General features: G+C 37.7%; 1 protein-coding gene across 1 annotated transcript; it reads right to left on the minus strand.

Annotated features, from left to right (window-relative positions):
* Nucleotides 1-1544: 1544 nt before the first annotated feature.
* Nucleotides 1545-23048, minus strand: LOC107099296 (obscurin-like protein 1). The gene is made up of 12 exons (XM_015397353.1): nt 22921-23048; nt 22580-22612; nt 14508-14780; nt 13749-14000; nt 10573-10845; nt 8842-9141; nt 6258-6524; nt 5377-5490; nt 5216-5231; nt 5042-5133; nt 2649-2690; nt 1545-2443 (listed from the first exon to the last, which is right to left on the minus strand). The coding sequence occupies exons 1-12, from the start codon at nt 22955-22957 to the stop codon at nt 2382-2384; spliced, it is 1761 nt and encodes a 586-aa protein (XP_015252839.1). The 5' UTR covers nt 22958-23048; the 3' UTR covers nt 1545-2381.
* Nucleotides 23049-23782: the final 734 nt, after the last annotated feature.

The raw sequence follows: 23782 nt of genomic DNA on the forward strand, positions 1-23782 counted from the left end.
AAACCAATCTGAAATACAGGTCATATGGAGAAATAAAAAAATTATATCTAGCTCTTTAAAAGTTTTTTCTATAATAATTGCATGAGCTAAAGACTCACAAAGACATTTCAAATACTGTTGTGTTTGCCTCTCTAATTACTTGAATTAGAATTGACACTCCATTCAACACTTCTTTATAAAAGTGAACACACCGAATCCCTCAACTCTCCTTCCCGTCTACCCTTTGCTAATCTCCCCCCTTTCCAACTTGCATATCTACATACCTTATAAATGACACCCACATTTCTGTTTGTTGTATTATGTTAAGATGTAGCAATCTAAATCCTAATGCTACTATTTTTTTAAAACCAGACTTGTGTTGCAGCATACAAAATACTTACTTAATCAGAGTTAATTCCCACAAAACACAAATTATCCATAACAAATACACAGAAGAACAATTGAAAACATGCAACCTAAAAAAGGAGAGTAGCAATGTATGTATGTACAGTGCAGGAAATAATCAATAAAATAAGTGTGGTTTGGCTATTCAGTTGCCATTGCTGTATCAGTGAGAGAACACAGACAACTGTTTTTGAGGATGGCTCACTAAGGACCCGCAACATTTGCACCTGAAACCGCATCACAGATTTTACATGAGAATAAGAAAAAAAAGCCAAATTTTAATGGCAACAGAGTCAGATCAGGGAAACTACTGGGCCAGTTTTTACCAAGGAACTGGAGCTCAGATCTCTCCTGAGAACTTAAATGTTTATAACTTTCTTACCTCAGAAGACATTATGACTAAACAAAAGGCCCATGCAGTCGCAGTGGCAGACTGCTTTAATTTTCCTCTTCCTATGCATGTACAAAACATTGTTGTCATCTCAACATGATACTGGCATTCAACACAACAAAAAGCATTTATTTTTATGATTTTAGCTCACTAATCTGACAAACACTGCTCATTAAAACGCAAAAGTATATATGTAAGTTCAATGATTGGAATCCATTCTTTTTAACAAGCTTATAATAAAAATATTGAAGATAAAGCATTATCATAAAAAAGTTTTTTTTTTTTTTTTCTCATGCAATACACAGCGCTATGAGATGGGATGATTTATATTGATTAGAAACAAAAACAGGTAAAGGTATTTGAAATTTGACAGATTTTAAATCTTATTCTATATCAGGGATTTCATTTCAACCTTCTGCAATACGATTTATCAGTAATATAAACTGGTTTAACAATATTGTCTGGATTTAGCTCATGTGATTTCTATTTCTATTGTTCTGACTGGTAATTTAATGACTGTTTAAAGCAAATTCCATAATTTTCTTCTAAACACATTTTAAATGTCATAAATATATTATTCTACATGTGTCAAACATCTCCCAACCTTTAACGATTGCACCGAGGCACTAGACTTACATTTGTATTCCAATATTCCAGTGTGCCAGGATGTTTTTGGGTGTCTAAAAGTGCAACCAGGTGTTGTAAGGAAGTTGCCTATTCCCTGTTGGCCTAGCAGCAGGGAGCAAACAGGCTGCTTCGGTATTTTTTTTTTTTTTTTTTTTGCATATTTTTTTCAAATAAGTAACTACAAAGAAATCTACCTACTTTTTCTTGTACTTTGGTGACAACATATGCATAGACCACTTTGAATTTATCCACTCCTACAATTAGTAAGCCTGCCCCTCCCTCCACCAGCATACAGCCAGTTTCTGCTGTCAGAAAGTAGAGTGTCTCCTCTGTTTCTTTATTGAACATGGGTCACACATGTGTAAAGCCTCCATTTATCCCATTGAATCAAAAATCTAAATGTAAATGTTATATGCTTTTGTCTTTAAAACTATTGCAGTTAAATACAATATCTTGTAGGCATGGTTTCAGAGGCCCTAGCAGACAAGCCTCCAGCATCTCAGGAAATAATCTGAGTTTTTTTCATTACTTTTGAGACCTAATTTTATATGCTTAGTTGCATTTTTAATCATTTATATTTTGAGGCCTGATTAGTAAAACGCATTTCTATAGTGTAAAAACCAACGTTTATTTTTACTTTACATGCTCTTGAAGGTAACAGTGGAGCTTAAACAGAAACCAGATCTTAAATTTTAAAATACAGCTTTGTGATCATGGTCAATATCAGTTTTAGATATTTATTTCGATGCTGTTACAAAGTAAGAAAGCTTGGACTAATATTTTTTTCCACACGAAGAAAAATACCTAAACTTTGAGCGTAACCTCTGAAGGTGGCAGGAAATTTTTTTAAACATACTGTAATTATTAAACAGAATGATGCTTCCTATCATTATAACAGTCCTCAGTTGTGTTTCTGATGGGGACGATTTCTGGTGATGTCAGTATGTAGATGTTGACCATCTGAAGTCCACGTTCAGCTTTAATTACCTGGTTTAACATTAGCATAATGAGAGTCTTCTGCTGGATGATGAGGATTCATTGCTGACACTGCCATGTTAACAAATTGGAAAAAACACAAAAACATAAAATTAGTGATTAAAAAAATCTTATATTTAACATATTTTCCTTGTATTCCCTACAAAGTAAATCAGCTTTTTTTTCTGATGTTTATTAGATTTTATTTTTTTTTTTACAGTATTTAGTCTTTTCATCTAGAATCTCCCCTTAGTGTAACAGTATACTTTACCATTTCCAGAAATTCTGAAGTTCTCATAGATGGAGGAGTCATCTACAGACAGTGAAATAAATGGAAAGTTAACAAACAAAAAAAATTAATATGAATTAATATAAATACATATACAAATAAATAAATAAATACACATTAAAATGCAAAAACAAATACATTACATTAAATTAATACATACATAAATGATTAAATTCATGACCAAAACAGATATGTTTTGGTCATGAAAAAGTCTTATTCTTTAGATAAATGTATGTATGTAGTATTTATTTTCTGTATTTTTGAACTATTTACTGAATAATTTTTCCATTTAATTATTTCTACTTTTATAAATTTTTATATTTTTATATATTTTTTTTTTTTTTTATATTATTATATTTTTATAAATTTTTATATTTTTATATATTTTTTTTTTTTTTTATATTATTATATTTTTATAAATTTTTATATTTATTTATTTCAACATTCTTTCGTTTTTGAAAATAAAATAGTTTGTTTTGCTTTTATTAAACTTAACCATAGCTACGAGACCCTCCTCAGCTCACCTCTTAGACTCCAACCGTTACCCTCATTGTTTAGCAAAGCTAATAAACTCTTGTCACTATTACCCACCAGAGTGTATGCTTTTATTGTGAAGGCAGAATGTAAGCCTTTATTGTGAAGCTTTGTGTAAGGAGGGAAAAAGAGCGAACTGTGGTGTTTCCCCAAGACTGAGGAGTTGGAAAGTTTTGGAAATTAAAGTGAGACTCAGCAATACTTTTATCTCTTTCTTATATTGCTTTTTTACATTCTCAAGCCAACCGGAGTCTATATATTCTATTTAAAAGTGTTTGGTTTTATTACTTTGTAACTGGGTCACACATTATTGGGTGAATAAAGTTTTTATGTACCTGTTTGTCTATGTTCTTACCCTCAGCTATGGTCATTAATTTAGGGTTACGACTGAAAGAACATTACACTGGATACAGAAAGCTGATGTCAGCCTCAGAGCACAAGCCGCTGCTGCTCCACACAGAGAGGTGTCAGGTGGCTCAGACATAATTTTCGGATGCCCTCTAGCTGCCCCCCTTGGGAAGTTTTACAGGCACATTCCACTGGAATAAAACCCAAAGATGGACCACAACACACTAGAGGGACTATGCCTCAGTCGGAATACTGGGGAGAAAGAAGTCTGGTGGTCTTACCAGAGGGCAACGCTCCTGATATACTCCCTGATAAAGTTTCAGATTACTAGCTTGATTATGAGTAATAGTAAATCCTTAGAGCATTATGTAGAGGCAGTCATTGGCTACACTAATAGCCAATTAGGTCCTAATTGTACAAGGCATTTCCTGTCTGATAGGTTTATTCAATGATGATTATAAAATTAATGTGTGTGTGTGCTTATGATACATTTGAGCAAGGAGATGCTTCACTTTGTCTTGTGATTCAGTCAGGAGACCACCCTGCCTTGTGATTCAGTCGCGGAGCATCCTGTCTTATGAACTGATCAATTGCTCTGTCAGAACAATACTGTTTTGTAACCATATGTTATGTTCTGTTAATAAAAGACGGACTGCAGGAGGGGGTCGGAGGAAAGAGCTGGAAGTTGGGTTGGGCTTTTTCCACTCCTGCAGGAGCTGTTTGAATCTCTTTCCTGTGTGGACTCAGTTTCTCTTTTACAAACCTACATTTTTGAACCTAACACTGTCTTCAAATAATCAAGTTCAGTTTATTTTCTCTCCAACATAATTTATTAGTAGCTTCATCATGACAGCTTCATGGCACACACATATATCCATCTTGATCGCCAACAAATGTTGTATTAAGAAAAACTGATCTACCAACACAAAGGAAAACTTTTTGGCCCTGCAAGGTTTTTGATGTCACCTGGACACCCAACTTGGAAAGTGTTCTTGGCATGTCGTAGTTTTTCCTGAAAATTGCTACCTTGCCAATGAGTGCTGGATGTAGCAGTGAGAATGAGTACAAGTAAATCCTCACGACATTTAAATAGTCAGTCAATGGCTTGTATTTTGGTTTTTCATGGCCACCATGCTGCTTCCCATGAAGGATTTTTGTGTGCCCCTACAGGTGAATGTTCCAATGGGTGGAAATAAAATATGTGCATGTGACCTCATTTTTTTTCACAAAGTCCTAAAAGAAAACTGTACAATTTAAGAACTGTAATTCATATTTTTTCTTATAGTATTATGTCTCATAGTATTGTAATTTCAGGTACATTTTGTCAAAAGGAAAGCAAACTATTAATATCAAAATATGAATTACCTTGTTGTTTTTTGTAATTTTCTTTGATTTCTTCATGTATGACTTTTTTTTTATTTTACAAAGAAAATAAAAATAGCCACACTGTAATCAAACTTCCCAAATAGTAATAGAAATATTCTGACACCAACCTTGAAACCTAGAACTGTAAATAGGACAGTCAGTTTGGATCCCTCTACAATTGGTTGCTGATGCCCCATTGCTGCCCTCTGATTGGTTCAATCTAAAAATAATAGAAACATGACTTTATTGACTACAGTACATTTTAAATATGTTAAGAAAGAGGAAAGATGTTTCATACTGACCTGAAACATTGCAAACCTATGAGGAAAATGGAGATTTAATTAATTTGAAGAGAACAATGTTCTATTTTTATGTCGTATCAAAATGCCAGAGCATGTTTAAACCATTTTAATAAATAGAGTAAGTGAGTCTGATCTGGTGTGAGCAGAAAAAAAGGTCTCACCTTTGGACCGTCTGCAGTGCCACAAGAAGATCAGGAGAATGATGACAATGACTCCAATAACTGGTCCAACAATTAGCAAGACAGAAAATAAAGAGCTGACAGGACTGGACAGAGCTATTGGAAATAAGGAACAACAAAAATCTATTAATACTATCTATTTGCAGATTTGCTGGAGAATAGTTTATGGCATTAATCTCAACAGTAAGAGTTGATCTTATCAGTCACACAGAGAATGTGCCTCAACAAGACAGTATTTTAAATATCTTCTCGAAATATAGGAATAGCATTAACATATAACATGTCTAGAAGCAAAACTATTAAAAAGATTTAAACTGAATTATTTAGCTTTCTGTTGAAGGATATCTAATTCCAATGTCATTATATAATGACAGTGCCTTACGTATCTTTTATACAATTGTTAACCACTGACATATTTTCTTTTTCTGGCTGTTTGTGACAGCCAGTGTTAAAGCTGAAGCAATGGTTAAAATTGATAGTTTAATTGTTGAATTTGAAATTTAAAAATATCAGTTGATCTTGTGGGAACAGAGACAATCATGTACATATATTTTAATATGATCATGATATTTCTAAGAAGTTCTGTATTAGCAAAAATCAATTAGTAGATAATAAGGGGAACCTCTGTGCCATTAAAAAGGGAGAAAAATTGCAAAGAGTTAGACATTTGTTTAAAGCTAAACTACTTTCAGAAACAACCTCAATGATACCCTTTATTAGATAAATACAGACAGCAATTTTCCAAGGCATAAATATTCAAATTAAAAGTTGCAGTTAGTATAGATACAGTGTGTCCTGAATATTACATATAATGTTGGAAAACATGGAGAAGAGAAAGAAAAAGTGAATTAATTTTAACCTACCCTGTACAGTGATGTTGACAGCATTGCTAAGCTCTCCAGATCCAGATTCACACCAGTACACTCCACTATGATGCCAGTCTATGTGAATGGTGCATGTAGATCTATTCATATTCCCAAAGATAGAGCAGTTTGACAGTGGAACTGTTTCTGTAATCCTCATCACTCTCCATTCAGCAGAGTTTCCCTCACAGCTCAGAGACACAGAGTCAGATATGAAGTGTTGAACTCTGTCAGGACTCACTGAGAGAGAACCTGCTGGATGAGGATCTGGAAAACAACACAGGATTTAGGCTGAGCACAGAAAAGTAACTAATCACATGTCATTACTAAGAAATCCTTTTGGACATTTTTAGTAATAATAATCAGTGCAAACATTTCAACAAGTTGATCAAAATGCATTGTTCTTCCTGTAATCAAATGATATCAGTGAATCTCGAAATAAAGTAAATACCTAGAAAAATGTATCTACCACATTTTAACATAAAAACCAGGTAAAAAGAAGAAGGCACTGTAGAGACCACACTTTCTGCAGTCACCCAGGAAGTACAGCCTTCTAAGGGAACTGCTGGGGTCCATTTCATGAAGCACGTTTAACAAACTCAGATTGAAATCCGCAACTAAAGTGACCTAGCCTAAAGTTGGGAACTCGGAGTGTTCACTTTCTCGCTCTGTTTCCTTTGTACATAACAATCCATCCCCTTGGCTTTTTTTTTTAACCTAGGGCTTTAACCCCTTTATTTTCTATTTATTTTTCATATACAGACAGCACTGCTGAAGCAATAACAGCTTGCTTGTAGTCTCTGTCTTCCAAAAAATAATCCTGGTTCAGCTTTTCTGATCGGCTTACGCTCGGGCATCCAGCTACAACAATTTCACTTTCTGAACTCCAGCAACAAATGCTCAGATGCCAGAAGGTTCAGATGCAATGCTCACATGTGCCACTCCCATTACTCAGACATGCCACTGGACCTCTCAACACCATCCTCCATAGACTTTGCATGCAAATCAGACACTTTGACACCCAAAAGTTGTTCTCATCAGGAAAGCTGATCTGGGAGCTAGCAGGGAGGCAGACACAGCCTTGCTCATGCAGAGTGCTCTGATAAATCCACTGAAATAGTTTATTAATGCCTAAATCAACTTAAAATGTCGAAACCTGCTTGCAGAATATGTTCTCTTTGTTATTGTGGTGTTTGCAGTTTGTACCATATACATGAAAAATTTTAATATCTTTTTTCAGCTGCCTCAAACTGTAGCAGAAAACCCCTAAGGGGTGACCAGATGTGATGCATTAGTTGCCGAGGTGTACTTTCTCACTTAAAAACATCTTAAAACAAATTTTTCTCCACTTATCACAGTATATATAGCAAAGCCACTGTATGGCATTAACAGGACCTGAACATACTTAAACTCCTTCACCTGAGTCAAGAACTCTCCTCCAACCATCTGATTTGTAGTTTTGTACATTATAGTCCGTTATTTTTTTATCAGAATTCAATGTATATTTATTGTATATTTTCACACATTGTTACTGTGTTAGTCTTTTTCTTTATAGGGTTGTTTTTGACACAAATTAATAACAGGTTTTGATAGGAAATGTTCACAAATGTCTTTGAATGTCATGTGTCTCTCATGCCATTCTCATCTGACAGATACATAGAGTCAGCCAGAAGCCTAAGTAACTCGTTTGTATTATCTGGTAAAAATCAAAGCATCTTTATTTTTCACCCAGCCTGGAGTAGCACTCCAGAAAGAAAAAAATTCATTTTCAGTACAGCCTGTTCAAGTAAAGACAACACACAGAAATACATGGGGTGGGCCTTGCTGCCATCAAAGGCACCATCCTTGCAGTAAAGAAAAAAGGATTGCAACGGATGAGAGGATAATAAAAAAAAATCATATTTTACACTTTATCCTTAGCAGGATACAGTCTGAGACAAAAAAAAAAAAAAAAACTCAGCAGAAGAAGCAAAGACAGATAACAGACAGTATATTGTGTGGGGAAATTTGAAGGTGGTATGAGGGGTGAGTATATTTATATCAGTGACCACGTATGTGCTTGAGTGTGTACAAAGTATGTCCATGAAGCACTTTTCCCGGGGCCATTGTCCTTGACAGTAGGATGTAATGTAATTTTCATCACCCAGCCACACATGGAGCAGGTTCACATATGTTGTCAGGGAGGGAAGGCAGTGGAAACAGAGCATTATGTTTAAGTTATATCTAGGGGAGTTAAGGGGTTAGGGCCTAAAGGCCGCTCCACACAGTGAGCTGGATTTCAGATAGTAATAGATTGTTTGGGTCAGTCTGACAGCTGATTTTTCTTTCAGCCTTGAGAGTTTTCCCTGGTGTCTCACAACTGTGAATCCAATCAGACAGATTTTTGGACCATGTGACAGACTTACAACGTTCTCCAAGAAAAACTACTTATGCTTTTTTTTGCCTTTTATATGCAGATAATTAGTAAACAAATTAACAATAAATAAGCAACATTATTTTTGATTAACTAGATAAAGGAAACCATAACTTAACATCTGGAAAGTATGGCCACTGATATTTAGAGTATATAGAACAAAATACTGACCTGCAGACCAGACAAACTTTGGTTTACTGTAGGCAGTGAACTCTGCTGTATCTCCTCTTGCTCTGCACACATATCCTGCTGTGAAAGTTTGATCATGAATGATGTAGAGGTTCTGTTGGCTTCCACTCTCGCTCCCAGGAAGTTGCTCAAATGTGTAATATGTGGATGATAAATCAGGAACAGCTTTATACCAGAAGAACTCCCATCCTGCAGACTGAGGCTTAACCTCACAGCTCAGATTCACTGAGGCTCCAGGACTCAGCCATGATGGAGACACAGAGAGGACAGGGACAATTTGATCTGTGGAAAATTAAGCGATATAAATACTTGTATCTCTGAATTTTACTTCGAATGTGATATTTTAAAAAGGTATTATTTATATGTTGCTGTATTGTATGTGTATCTATTAAAATAGCAAGTAATGACATTTAAACTTAAAACTGAAACAGTGTGATCACAGAACATAATGAAGATAAAATAATAGCAATTAATTAAAGACATGTTTGTTGCACCAGAGCTGATGAGTAATAAGCTGAAAATATAAAGCTTTTTTAATATTCTCCGCGAACCTGAACTCATCCTCAGCAATTTTATAAAGGATGTTTACATTATGATAAACAGAATTTTATATTTAGAAAACACATAATGCTAAATGAAAAAAAAAACATTGTGAAAGAGTTTTGTGGGGAGATTTTACTTAAAATAGGAGGAGGTATTAACTGCTTATCAATTATTTGTTGACACTACTAGATTTAATAAAAAAAATATATAGATCACTTAGATTAAATTTGTCAGCAGCTCAAATATACTGTTTAACAGAACATGAAAAGAAAATACATATAATTCAGTGTGTGTTTATTTTATTATATTTGCTTTTCTAGGAAGTGTTTTTTATCTTCTGCCTTACTATAAAAATACTCTAACATTCAGTTCAAAGTGAGTTACCATAACCTAGCAAAAGCTAGATTGATTCCATGTAGAATTCAAATTTTACTACATGTATCGGTCTGGGAAGACTCCTGTAGAAAATGTTCACAAAAGGGATATAGATTCAGTTCAGTTCTTAGATCTGATTGGGTACCTGCCTCCGGTTTCAAGTTTTTAGCCAATCGCAGCAGGAGTAGCAACTTCACTTGTTTCACAAGCAGTTGAGTTAACTGATTAATCAAACCCTAACCAAATCTGGTAAGAGGGAACGCTCAACCCTCTGCAAATCCCCAAAGGCAAAAATCCCATTCTAGAGGGTAAATAGAGGGTGTTCTAGCTAAAGCTGGGACAGCCATGTTTGTTTTGCCTCTGCCTTCTGCCTCCATTTGACACATTGATGTCATACACATGATTGCATTTCATCGCTCTGAAACATTTCTGTATCAAGGCCAAATTTATCTGTAGGCTCCTGGCTGGAGGTATTTTCAGGAGTTTGTGAATTCACAAATCTCACAACACTTCATCTTGTTTGCACGCTAAGAGTTACCAAAAAGCCAGAAATAAAACCTTTGCTCTAATTCAAACGTTGAGCATTCTCTATGCTAAACTCTCAAAGTCTTATGAAAAAATGAAATATAAAACTATGGTGATAATTTTAATATCACAATTTAATTTAACATCATTTAAAAACACAACAGTATTCTTTTTGTAGATGAAAGTAATTTTACCATTTTCTACACAAATCCTAAGGAAAGTCACAGTTCAACAATCATTGTTTTAGGGATGAAACTAAACTAAACTCACCAGTTTTAAAGATTGCAACTTCATTGCTGGTTTCAGTGTAGAAAACAGGATCTCCCCTTCCTCCTTTGCAGCTGTATGTACCGCCTTCTGAGACTCTGAGGACTCCATCTGGTTCATTGTTTTTAATAAACTGAGTTTCAGAAGACTCGGACTCCTGTCTGAACCAGTCGAACTTCCAGCCAGAAGAGTTGGACACCAAGCAGGTAAGTGTTACACTGCCCCCTGCGGGTATAATGTCTCTCTTTGCTGTCAGCGTGGCTCTGGGTTTACTCGCTGTTGAGGCAAAAACAAATAAATCTTCAGAATACTTTTGCAGTGCAACTGATGATGCACTCACAGCACCACAAACAAGGTGGGCAAAACAATCCCATGATAACTTTGTATTTTTTATGGCCATATCAGAATTTCTCTTTACCAGAGACAGAGGAATTTGCAGGAAGAGAGGAGAGTTTCATAGAGAAGGCCAACAGACCTCCTCCCATAGATGGTGGTTCTCATGGGGATCCTCAGTTATTCTCCAAATCAGTGCCATGGAGAAATGAGTATGATTCGGCAGTTATGAGATATAACAAACAGGACTTTTGATGAGATGAGCTGTAGGAGATTCTGGCTCCTGTCTGAATCAGTCAAACTTCCATTTCCATCTAGCAGAACTGGACACAGAACAGTGCAGTGCTATGCTGCTCCCTGCTGGTAGAACTTTGTTCCACTTTTGTGATTGTGGCTTTAGGCTTGTCTGCTGGGTTTTGGAAATATATGAACTTTAAACTAGAAGATATTTAGATCACCACCTTATTAACCTAATAAAATAAATCAACACCTAATTAATTGGGCTCTAGGTCAATGTTATAGTACACAATTTCTTCATTCTTGTTAAACAGAAAACTGACACCAATAAAGACATTACCCTCTTAGTAGAGGTAAAACAGGTAAAAGAAAATAAAAACACCTGCACTCAGTAGAAGGGTGGAGGGTTCTTTGGCTCTTCACAACCACTTCTGAGCAGTTTACCCACATAAGCGCACCATCAAACACCTACAGGTGCTTGGATCCAATTACTTACATACTCGACGACTCGCCATTCCCTACTGATTAATACTGTATGTTGCTGTATTGTATCTGTAGTTCTATATCAGTTGGTTTTGCTGTTCTTTTTACATCTCTCTTTGCAGGTGATGAAGCACACTCATGAAGTTTTGTCAATATCTCTCTTTTTTGCAATGTCTACATCCCAGCTGCTATGTGAGATGGGAAATTATCTTTTGCAAATAATATACAGACAAAAAATATATATATATATACACAGAAATAGTTTACAGATAGATGGACCAGAGTCTTTAAAAAGAACCTGATTAGTCAGTCACTTCATTTGGATGGGATTAAATTGACCTCAGATAAAGTAAAACATCTTGGTGTTATTTTTGTTCAGGACCTGTCATTTAAATCCCATACAAAAGAGGTTTGTAGAATGTCATTCCTTCATCTGCAGAATATTGTAAAAATTAGAAATCTCCTGTCCAGGGGTGATGCTGAGAAACTAGTCCGTGCATATGTTACTTCAAGGCTGGACTTTTGTAATTCTTTACTATCAGGAAGTCCACAAATTGTAGTTAAAAGCCTTCAGCTCATCCAAAATGAGACAGATAATTTCTCTCCTATCCCAGCTTCTCTTTGTTGGATTCCTGTTAAATCCAGAATAGAATTTGAAATCCTCCTTCTCACATATAAAACCTTAAATGGCCAAGCTCCATCTTACATCAGAGATCTGATTGTTCCTTATGTTCCTAACAGAGCACTCCTCTCTCAATCTGCAGGTTTACTAGTGGTCCTTAGAATTTCTAAAAGTAATGGAAGGCAGATCTTTTAGTTATCAGGCTCCTCTCCTGTGGAACCAACTACCAGTTTTAGTCCATGAGGCAGACACCCTGTCTACTTTTACAGGTAGTCTTAAAATGTTCCTTTTGATAAAGCTTATAGTAAAAGGGGCTCAGGTTACCCTGAGCTATCTCTATAGTTATACTGCTATAGGCTTAGACTGGTGGAGGACATAGGGACCCCTTTTCATCATTCTGCTTCATTCTATATCTATTCTTCCACTATGCAGAATTTTTTAATTCAATCTCTAACTCGGCCTCAGCAGATGCACGCTCACACTGAGTCTGGTTCTTCTGGAGGTTTCTTCCTGTTAAAAGGGAGTTTTTCCTCTCCACTGTCGCTACAAGCATGTTGGGTGTGAGGGATTGCCCTTAAGTCAATGAGTCAATGCAATTAACTTGTTTTTTCTTAGATAGAAAACTCTGAATCAGTTTGAATGTATGATCTGTTTGAATTGTAAAGTGCTTAGAGATGACATTTTGTGATTTGGTGCTATATAAATAAACTGAATTTAATCTGATAATATATGTTTGAAAATTTTTAGAAAAACAAAACTATAGCATTTGATAACACTGTAATACTGCTGGTTGATGGGTCAGAAATAATTTTAGTTTCTCTTTGAAGTTGATCAAAGAATTATTTTAGGCAGCAGAAGTAAATAATCTTAAATAATTTCAGTTGGAAAAAATAAGCTTGGACAAGTAAAATATTTGGATAAGACTTGTTATGATTATTCTTATTGAAGATGTGTGTCTGTTAAACCCTAATAATACCTGCCTGTTGTTTGTCAGAACTAATGTAGTTTATCTAATTGGGACAGTTCCTCTATCAGGATAAAAACAACATCTTCATTATGTACGTGGCAAAGATTTGGGTACGAATAAGAGTGGTGTCTTTGATCTATGAATAAAGTGCAATATTTTGATAAGGCTGGAGCCATGGATTTCTCCTCATTTAAAAACGAGTATGATATAATGTGATGATGTGGCATAGTGGACTTGTATGACATGCTTTTGATGAGCTGTGATTTAGGGCCACACCATGGTAGGTGAGCCCGTTTGAAAAAACGCTGGCTTCTGTAAACCTAAGCAAATTCTCTGGACTGAGTAAGATTACAGTTTCTGTCAGAATCTGTTGTCATGTCTCATGGTTATTAAATACATGTAGATTATAAAGTGTTAATTAAGAGTTTGTCTCGAGAGATCTCTTTTCAGGACAGAACAGGGGAAAGTTTAAAGGTGTAGACTCAGAGCATTCCTTTACAGACTTGTTAAAATACTGTGAATTGCTGTAATACTTACAAACAGTTAATGAGAGATCATCACTCCACTGAGTTAACACATAGCTTTCTCTTCCTCTGCAGCTGTATCTGCCACTGTCTGCTGCAATGATCCTGTATTCACGGGATGTTGGAGAGTTTCTGCTGGTTGGTCTCCAATTATACCACCACTTAGTTCCTTCACCTCCATGGATCTCACATCTCAAAGTAACTGTCTCTCCTCTGAATATCGGAGACCAACTGGCTTGCACAGTTACTTTGGGATTAATGGGAGCTGTTTACAGAAATATATAGTTAAGTCTAAGAGAAACAAATTCAAAGGTACATCTCAGATAATTATCATTTCTACTGTTCAGCACTTTAACGCAAAAACTAAAAAAAAATAATCAAACTAAAAAAGAACAGTATATGGAAATAGAAATAACAATAATATTAAAAATTCATTGGAAAGCTTTCAAACTGATTAATAATATTTAATAGCTGGCTGTGGTGAGCTATAAAAAATTGTTATGGTAATTATTATTAGACCATTAGCTGTTTTCTTTTTATAGTCTTGTTGTTGTTTGGTAATTTTTCCAAGATTTAGAAAAGAAACCTGAAGAAAACAACAGTGGTTTAATTATAATATTCATGGCTGCAACTAATTCACATAAAACAGTTCAATATACTGTTCCAACATCATGAAATACATTTTGTGATCGATATATATATTTTAGCATTTTCTACACCATTATCAAACAAATTCAAGATTCAATTTCGTTTACTGGTTCGCTAAACTTACCAGTTTTCCATATAGATCCTTGATTGCTGGTTTCAGTGTAGAAAATTGGATCGCCTCTTCCTCCTCTACAGCTGTACACACCTCCATCTGAGACTCTGAGGTCTCTCTCTGGTACATTGGTTCTAATAGGCTGAGCTTCAGAAGACTGTGACTCTTGTCTGAACCAGTCAAACTTCCAGCCGGCAGAGTTGGACACAGAGCAGGTTAGAGTTACATCTCCCCCTGCTGGTATGATGTCTTTCTTTGCTGTCATTGTGGCTCTGGGTTTACTTGCTGTTGAGGCAAAATCAAGAAAATCTTCAGAATACTTTTAAAGTACAACTGATAATGCACTCATAGCAACACAAACAAGGTGGGCAAAGCAATCAGAGACAGAGGAATTTGGAGCAAGAGAAGAACGTTTCATGGAGATTGCCAGCAGACCTCCTGCCTGCCATAGATGGTGGTACTGATGGGGATCCTCAGTAATATCTAAACCATAGCCACGAAAATTTTGCTGTGATCTGGAAGTTATAAGATGTAACACACATTATTAATCTGCTGCATCCAACCTTGTGGCATCACTTGAGACAGTCAACCTGTTTTAGGACTGTGTGGCTCATAGTAATACCACAAGACACAACCCCCAGGCCACATGTCTAGGTTACTCTACATTATGTTCATCAAACCCCTGCAATTTAGTGTAAGTACCACCTAAAGAATCTTTAAGACAATAAAACAACTTCCTTCTAACAGTAATTCATCATCCTAGGCAGAAAAACTTGTCACATTAAAATCAGAATCAGAAATACTTTAATAATCCCAGAGGAAAATTACTTTTGTTTCATGCTCCAGTTACAGTTTTATATAATATATACACATATAGCTCTTCTATATATAAAAGATTCTTGTAAAAACTAAATCAAAATAAAGTCCAAGTAAGTGATAAATCCAAGTAAAGTGATAAGTGGCGTGCAAAAATAGGGCATAAATGTCTATCACGGGGAGGAGGGGGTGGGGTGGGGTGTCTGAATCACTTGAGGGAGACCACAGGTAGGAATCATTTCCTGTGGCGCTCTGTGGTGCATCTGGGTAGGAGGAGTCTTCTGCTGATATATTTATTACATTTATATTTAAAAAGACAGTTTGTTACTGCAAGGAAATTCAGAGACCTCAATTTTTGTCTTGAAATCTACTGTTAAGTCTCTGAATAGAAACAAAACTATATACATTAAGCAGGTATAACAGTATTATGTATATTTTTCCTCTTTAAAACTTCATATATCTTTTAGATAAGCATAATAAGTTAAAGAATAAAAAAAAAAATACACGAGCAGACAAAACACATGCCAATATACACGGAAGGGGATTGGAGATTTGCTAGATAAGATTGCAGCCCATCCACTTCATAACTATATCATAATATACCAAAACAAAACACGCCAAACATTAATCAACCCTTAATATCTTTACTGCCTGCAAATGCGTGTAATGTCTGCCACAATTGATTATTTTTCTGCATAAGAATTAGCATGCTTCATCCTCTTCAATAGAAAAAAATCAACCATCTGTCAGAAGAAATAGAGTAGACATACAGCTTGGGGTAAAAACAGCATTGATAAAAGATATTTAATCACAAGTTGGACAGCAGAAATCAACTGTACCTGAACAAAGTTTAGCACTTATCATTGGAAATCTACAACTCAAGACAATCTATAAAAGCAGAGGAATTGTTGGGATCTGGAGTAGTTCCACCTTTCTCCAGCAGAGTCCGCCATGGATCCTCCTGAGCTGAGCCTTCGACACACCTGAGGCGCATCTCATCATCAGAGGATCCACAGTATACAACCTGCCTTCAGACCTTGCCTCAACGCTGCAGTGTTAAATCCAGTTTGGTTAGCACCTGAGCCTAGCATCTTCTGAGAACCTTTGTTGCTCTTGAATCCAGATTGGATTCTAACCCTTTTGTCTCTGCTTTCAGGAATCCTGTTTTTCTCCTGTGAGCTCTGGATGAGCTTATCCTGCCGAGCCTGCCCTCTGAGCCAAACCTGAAGACTCTTCTCTGGATTCCCATGCTGCTCTGGACTAAGAGCTGGAAACCCAAAGCCAAGGTCTGCCCTCACGCTAGAAGTAAGACGCTGAAGTGGTTATCGGACTCTGCTGACCTAAACAATCTCTGGACCCAACAGTTCCTCTCTCAAAGCCTAAACCGGACTTCTCAAGGTATAAACCTGAAACTCTCAAACTCAACTGATCCCAAGCTAACTGAACTGTCTCCCACACAGACTCCAGTGAACCAGCCCCCAGGCCTGAACCAGTACCTGTGTTATTTCCATGTGCTTGTGAACAATAAACTTGTTAAACTTTTCTTCAGTCTCCGTGGTGTTCTGCATCTTGGGCTTTTTCAGTAACCCATCATGACAGAAATACTACAGGGTGCTATAGCTCGCCCTGGATTAGAGAGCACTCCCAGTGTACCACCAAGTAGATAGATTATGCATAATACTAAATGTAGCAAAATAAAAAATAATTTGAAATGTATGTTATATTTTATAAGGGGAGTGTCCTAATTAGGGGGAGTGGTGGCCTAATGGTTAGAGCACTGTGCTTGGATGCCTGAGGTTCTGACATCAAGCCCCACTCCCATAGACTGCCACTCTGGGTCCCTTATTATAAAGCATTATAAAGTCTCATTGTGTTTATAGTTGGCCTAAGGATGCAAATGATTAAAAAAAAAACCCAAAAAAATTTAATTTAATCACGATGAATGGAGGAAAATAACAACATGCTCTGTCTACATTATGTACTTCTAGGCTCCATTTCTGGACCATGTAGATTGAAGTGAACCAATAGAAAACAAATATTAATGTATGACAAAATTACAAAAACAAAGTTTTCCAAATAAATGTATAAATTAATAATAAATTTGAAGAAAACTGATTCTCACCATATCTGTGGCAAAGGTATTGAGCACTACAATAAAGATCAAAGCCAGATCAGACATTATTCAGCTGATAAAGCAAAGACAAAGCTACTTCTCTGATGATGTTTGAAGAAGATTAGAAGAAGAATAACAAAATGATTTTACTTAAAAGAATAACCAGAAAGCCAGAAATAAACAAATGCATAGTTCAGTACAAAGAAAATTCAATGTGTTTCATATTAAATAAACAATAAACTAGAAAGAAAATAGAAAAGCAAAGTAAAAGCAAGTAAAGATAAAAACATGCTAAAAGTAGAAAAACAAGTAAACCAGTGGGTTGATACCTCAGTTAGCCATTTAACTTTAAAAATCAAAGGCAGTTCCAAACAAATTGGTTTTTAACTTTGATTTAATAGAACTAAATTTTAAGCATTTTTACAGTTTTCCAGACTCTAATAAAATCAAGTTATCAACGGTGTTAAATGCTACACTAAGTTCCAATGATATCAGCACCGTGATTCTCCCACAGTTTGAATTTAGATGTAAAAACTCAACTTTTCCAAAAAGCTCACTGATTTTTGAGATGCTTATAAAAGAGACTATTAAGTTTGGTTGTACTCAAATTAAAACGCACAAAGGCTTTGGATCTAAATAGATTAGTTGTTGGGATCCTCAGGCTTGCCCACCTGAGGGCGCCAAGGGTCCTCTTCTGCTCCTTGTCTTTTTCTCTTAGGGCTGGAGCTACTGTTAGGTTCTGGAGATTACCCTCTGCCTCCAGCAGAGTGCGCCGTGGGTCCTCCTGAGCTGAGCCTCCCACACACCTGTGGCTGATCTACTCATCAGGAGGACCACAGTATTTAAGCTGCCTTCAGACCTTGATTCCACGCCGCAGTGTTGATCTTAGTTGGTTAGCTTCCTGAGCCTTCTGTTTTAGATTGAGTCTTGGTTATTCCTAGGTTGAGATCAGATTCTAATCTCTCCCTTATCTGTGCCTCACAGGAATCCTGTCTCTTCGTGAAGCTCTGGATGAGCTTAACCTCCTGTCTCCTCGTGAAGCTCTGGATGAGCTTAACCTCCTGTCTCCTCGTGAAGCTCTGGATGAGCTTAACCTCCTGTCTCCTCGTGAAGCTCTGGATGAGCTTAACCACCTGTCTCCTCGTGAAGCTCAGGAAGAGCACCCTCACTGGAACCCAGTCTCTGGTCTGCAGCTCTGGGAGAGCTGCATCACAGGAAACCAGTCTCAAGCCTGAAGCTCTTGGAAAGCCTAACCTGCTAATCTGCCCTGGTGAGCCAACCCGAAGATTACTACATGGATGAAACCTGACGACTTCTTTGTGGAGTTTCCCTAGAGGTTCCCATGTGGATTTCCCCCTGTTGTTCCCTGCGGTGAGCTGGAAGCTCAGCCTGAAAAAGTCCTTCATGTTTTCCCCTGTTGTTCTCTGTAGTGAGCTGGAAGCCCAAACCCAGGACTGCCAGGCTAAGCCTAAGCTAGATGCTTAGCCTCACATGAACTCAGCTACCAGCCATCTCCCGTTCCCTGCACAGACCCCGGTGAACCAGCCCCCTGCCTGAACTGTTCCAGTAAATTATCCATGTGCTTGTGCCCTTTAAAAAACTCTTTGGACTTTTACCAGTGTCTCCGTGTGTGTTCTGCATCTTGGGCTTTACTCTCAGAAACCCAATCATGACATTAGTGAAGTGTTTTGCTGAGCAACATGGAAATCGCTGCATTCAGCTCTCTGGTGAGCCTTTACAGAGCTGTTACATTTTGTTTTGGCACCTGAGAAAATCAGATATTTCCTTTAATAAAACCAAAAGTGTTTAAAGTAAAAAATGTGATACTGGTGTAAATCCTGCTTAATATGAAGCAGTGTTGTTTCTTTTTTGTATATATAATATGAAACTATCCAGAAGTGACCTGTATGAACCTACTCACAACATTTTTTGTACTTTTTCAGACTGGAAGCAAAATGTATTTTTATGTTGCTTCTTTTCAGATTGGTAGAGATTTTGATGGAAAATACAGTAGCTGCCTTTTGTTGATTTGTTGATACAGCAGCTCTATCTACAGCATATTTACATGCATGGAATGTCCCTTTCATGTTGCCTTAACTGCTGTATGTCAAGTTACTGAGGAACAAATGTGGTAAATGTGTTTTCAGAGTAAACAATACATGGATGTCCAGTACCTTGTTCGGGTGCCTTGACCCATTTATTTTGACTGTGTAGTTATGCTCACTTTAGTCCAGCTCAGTCCATAGATCTCTGATGGGTACGTTTTTCTTTCTATAGTTTCTTCTTGTGCAAATGCTGCAAAGCTGCCTCTCTGACAGTCAATCTCACACATCTGTGACTCAGCACCTGTGTCTTACCTTAAGACCTTTCCTGTGATAATGCCCCTGTAGAAGTAGTGTTATCATTCTTCTGTCTCCTATTAGGTTAGGTCACATTGTACGATGTATTTCTAATATGAATTGTTTCACATGAAACACTTACTGTACATACTATTCTCACCAAACTGTGATAACTGTGATTAAATTCAGTGTAAACAAATGCCATTTGTTGCCACCTCTCAAAAATTCCTGCCCCCCTCTCGCCACCCCATAAATATTTTTCTAGATCGGCCCCTGATCTAATGTAACTTGTGACAGCGTCCCTGCAGTCGTTGATATACATATTACTTTTCCAATACTTTCTATTTTCTTAGTAAAAAATAGTAATTTCAGGCCTTTTTAGATGGAAGTTCATTGGCCATGGTGATAGGAGGGTGTGTTAACTTTAGCAAAAAGCCACAAGCTTTGTTAACATTTTTGTTAATGATTTCAGAGAAGAAAGATTTTCTTGCATCTCTTGTTTCCTTTTGGCTGTAAAACCATCCTGGAGAGAAAAATCAGCTGTGCTGCTGCCATTAACACTTATTTATAGATATTCGAGATCTGCCTGTTTTTCAGTGTAGTAAACAACAATCGAAATGTTCGCAATACTACAAAAAGCGTGGTGTGACCTGGGATGGCGCTGAGACCGAGTTTCTTATTGCAATTTTGGTGGAGGTCGCTAACCAGGTGATGTATGCTGGAACAAAACATAATTATAAAAGTTTTCCTTCTAGAGAGCAATAGTACTGAAGATTGTCATTAGGAGTAGCCGTGCTAGTGTGATGTGTTTTTCAGAGGGTAGTGTAAATGGGGCTTTAGTGCCCTAGCTCATCAGTCAGTCCATCTTATTCTCCTAGCCTCTCAGTCAGACCCCTTTAGTGTTCCCTCTCCAGGATCAGATCCCTGTAGTGCTCCCTCTCTAGGCTCAGACCCCTCTAGTCTTCCCTCTTCAGGCTTAGACCCCTCTAGAGTTCAGTCTCCAGGGTCAGATCCCTGTAGTGTTCCCTCTCCAGAGACCCCTGAGCATGCTCTGTGCCGTCGAGAGACCCCTGAGCATGCTCTGTGCCGTCGAGAGAACCCCAAGCCCCATGTTAGACTATGCTGTGACACAGAGTTTCCCTCCATGGCCCCTTAGCAACCACTTCTCACCTCCAAGGCCACTCATTGGGTGCTTGTCGCCTCCAGGCCCCCTTAGCAGAAACTTCTTGTCTCCTAGGACCCTCCACAGGCATCCATTACTATCTATAGTGCCATCTCTTCTGGTTCCAAAGCAGTGCCACATCTTTGTGGGTCCCATGCAGGGCAGCCTTTTCGTGGGTCAAAAGCTGTGCTCCCTCTTCATAGGCTCCAGTGCCACAGTCTGCGGACCGCAAGGCTCCTGCGCCACAGTTGGCAGTCCCCAAGGCTTCATGTGCTGCAGTTTGCAGTCCCGAAGGCTCCTGTGCCACAACTCGCGGTCCTCAAGTCCCCAAGGCTCCTGTGCCACAGTTGTCCCCAAGACTTATGTGCTGCAGTCGGCAGTCCCAAAGGCTTCTGTGCTACAGTCCTCCACTGTCCCCATCCTCAGGGACTGCCTTCTAGAGACTTTGCTTCACCTGTGGCCTCTCAGCCAGCCTCTAGAGACTTTGCCCTGCCCTCTGGCCTCGCAGCCGGCCTTTAGAGACTATGTGTTGCCTACCTCCTAGCCTCATGTCTTCCGGCCTTCAGATAATTTATTTTGTCCTCACCCACCTTTTGTGAGTTGTTTTGTGTTTGGACTCTTTTATTGTTTGTTTTTTCTTGCCCTTCTTCATGGTCCTCCATCTGTCCACCCTGGGTGGATTGCTTTTTCTGAAATTTTTAGGGCATCTGGTATCCACCCTTAAGAGGGGGTTACTGTCATAATTCTGTGTCATGATTCTACATGTTTTGGCTCTGCTTAATTTTTAAACAGAACTAAAGTTGGATTCCTGAGTTTTGGTCTGCTCCTTTTTTGGTCTTTTATTTCTTCCTGTTGCTTGTTTTTGGACTGCTGTTTGTACTATGCCTGTTAACGATCTGGATCTGACCCCTGACCCCAGCTTGGATAATCCCCTTAGTACCTCTGCATCTCTCTGATATTCTGGTCTGGACAGCGACTGACACCTGCTCTGGTTTTTGCCTCTGGACCATCCTGCTTTTCAGTATCTGCTGGCTTGCGCTCTACAGGCTGATCTGCTCCGCTCCTGGAACTCTCTGAGCAGCTCTTGTTGTTGTGGAGAAGTCATCTGACCTGCACTCCTTCCTCTGGAAACGGACTGAACTTATAACCATCTCAGTGACTCACATGCTCATTATAGTTCCCCGTCTGCCTGATTTCTGGGTCCAATTATCTAAGCATTGACACTAGCTCCCTTCCTCTGTCCACACCTGCTTTTGGATATTACATTTTTAAGAAACCACCTAAGTCTCTGCATTTTGGTTCTCTTCAAACCTCTATCAAACCTGACAATATTCATATATTCTCTTGTTTTTTTTAGCCATGTTATGTATGTCTTTTCCTAACTGTAATGGTTTGATATAACATTTATCATACACACTGGTTTCTGCCTTCAGGTCACAGACAGCAGATGGTGCTGGAGAGAGAAAACTGTTGAAAATTTTCCTCTTTACATTTTGACTCATATAAAGGTTTAGTTTTAGACAACATGTGATTATAGAAAATCTTGTTAAAAATGATTAGATATTGTTTAAAAACAATGAACTGACCATTTACTCCAGGGTGCAACCACTGTTGTCAATTAGTCACAAAAAAGGAAAAAAGAAAAGATTCTCACCATCATCCTGTGCAGAGATGAAAGACCAGAGCACTGCAATGAAGAAAAAAAATCTAAATTATTACAAATACATCTTGATAACAAATAGCTTTTAGTTTAGACTTTTTTTGTTCTAAAAATAAAGGTAAAGAGGTGAAATATGCAAAATCAGTAGAAAAGCTGAACATCAAAAGCATTTTTTTGATAACACTAAGGTTACAGATGGTTAACTGATTGTAAAATAAACAGACATCTTTTGTCTTCCACAGGTCAGAGAAACAGATCAAACAGTGATAAACTCCAGTCCAACATGCATAAATATTGTTTTTGATCACTGAACAGAAAGTCTGAGATGTTCTTACAGAAAAAGTCCAGCATGCAGAGCAGAGCGTTCTTCATCCTCACGTCCAGACCTGCTGCACAGCTCTTCAGAAAGGCTTCTACTTTATTTGAAATATAATGAAGAAGGAGAAGTTACTGTACATCTCACATATATGACACCAGCATGCTAAACATCTCTAAACACTGACTGTGTGTTTCCTTCCGTTTTTACAAAGTTGGTCTCACAGCAACAGCTTTGACCACAGCCGTTGATGGGGTATATTTCCTGTACACAGCAGAAAGAATGTAGCCATTGTGATATACAGATAAAATAATCATAATAAAAAAAACAATAACATATTTTGGAAAGGGTTAATGCAAATAATAGTTTGGGTATGCATTTGTGCCATTAAACTTTTGCTTCCTAAGCTATTGTTAAAGATCTCCTCTTTTGTTTCCTGCATTTCTAAAATTGTTGTTCACACCTTTTTCAACTGTCGACCTAAGCAGGGTTAGCTTTTTCTCTGTGGTTACGCACTGCTTTGCACCGGATGGACAAAATTGCTCTGTTAATAACCAGCAGCTGACTGATGAAGCATTGAAAATCACAATAATCAGAAAGGACCTAAGAGAATGAAGCTCCAACTGAAATGTATTACTTCAGTCGGTAACAAAGAGTTAACTCAAATTGTACTCGTACTCGTACTCGTCGTCTCCCGCTTTATCCGAAACACCGTCGCGGGGGCAGCAGACTAAGCAGAGACTCCCAGACTTCCCTCTCCGCAGACACCTCCTCCAGCTCTGTTGGGGGAAGCCCTAGGCGCTCCCAGGCCAGCCCTCCTTGAACCGCCACCTTAACGTGGTGGAGGGGTTTCAGCGCCTGAGTGATCCCAGAGGCTATGT

The sequence above is a fragment of the Cyprinodon variegatus genome, unplaced genomic scaffold (genome assembly GCF_000732505.1).
Source record: "Cyprinodon variegatus isolate N-32 unplaced genomic scaffold, C_variegatus-1.0 Scaffold855, whole genome shotgun sequence".
NCBI lineage: Eukaryota > Metazoa > Chordata > Actinopteri > Cyprinodontiformes > Cyprinodontidae > Cyprinodon > Cyprinodon variegatus.

Excerpts from the sequence above, each read along its gene's own strand:
- LOC107099296 (XM_015397353.1), bottom strand. The coding sequence starts at position 22,957 with ATGAAGAACGCTCTGCTCTGCATGCTGGACTTTTTCT. Across the intron at positions 14,781-22,579 it reads CATCTCTGCACAGGATGATG|CAAGTAAACCCAGAGCCACA; the intron begins GTGAGAATCTTT and ends TTGCCTCAACAG. Across the intron at positions 9,142-10,572 it reads AGTTGCAATCTTTAAAACTG|ATCAAATTGTCCCTGTCCTC; the intron begins GTGAGTTTAGTT and ends AATTTTCCACAG.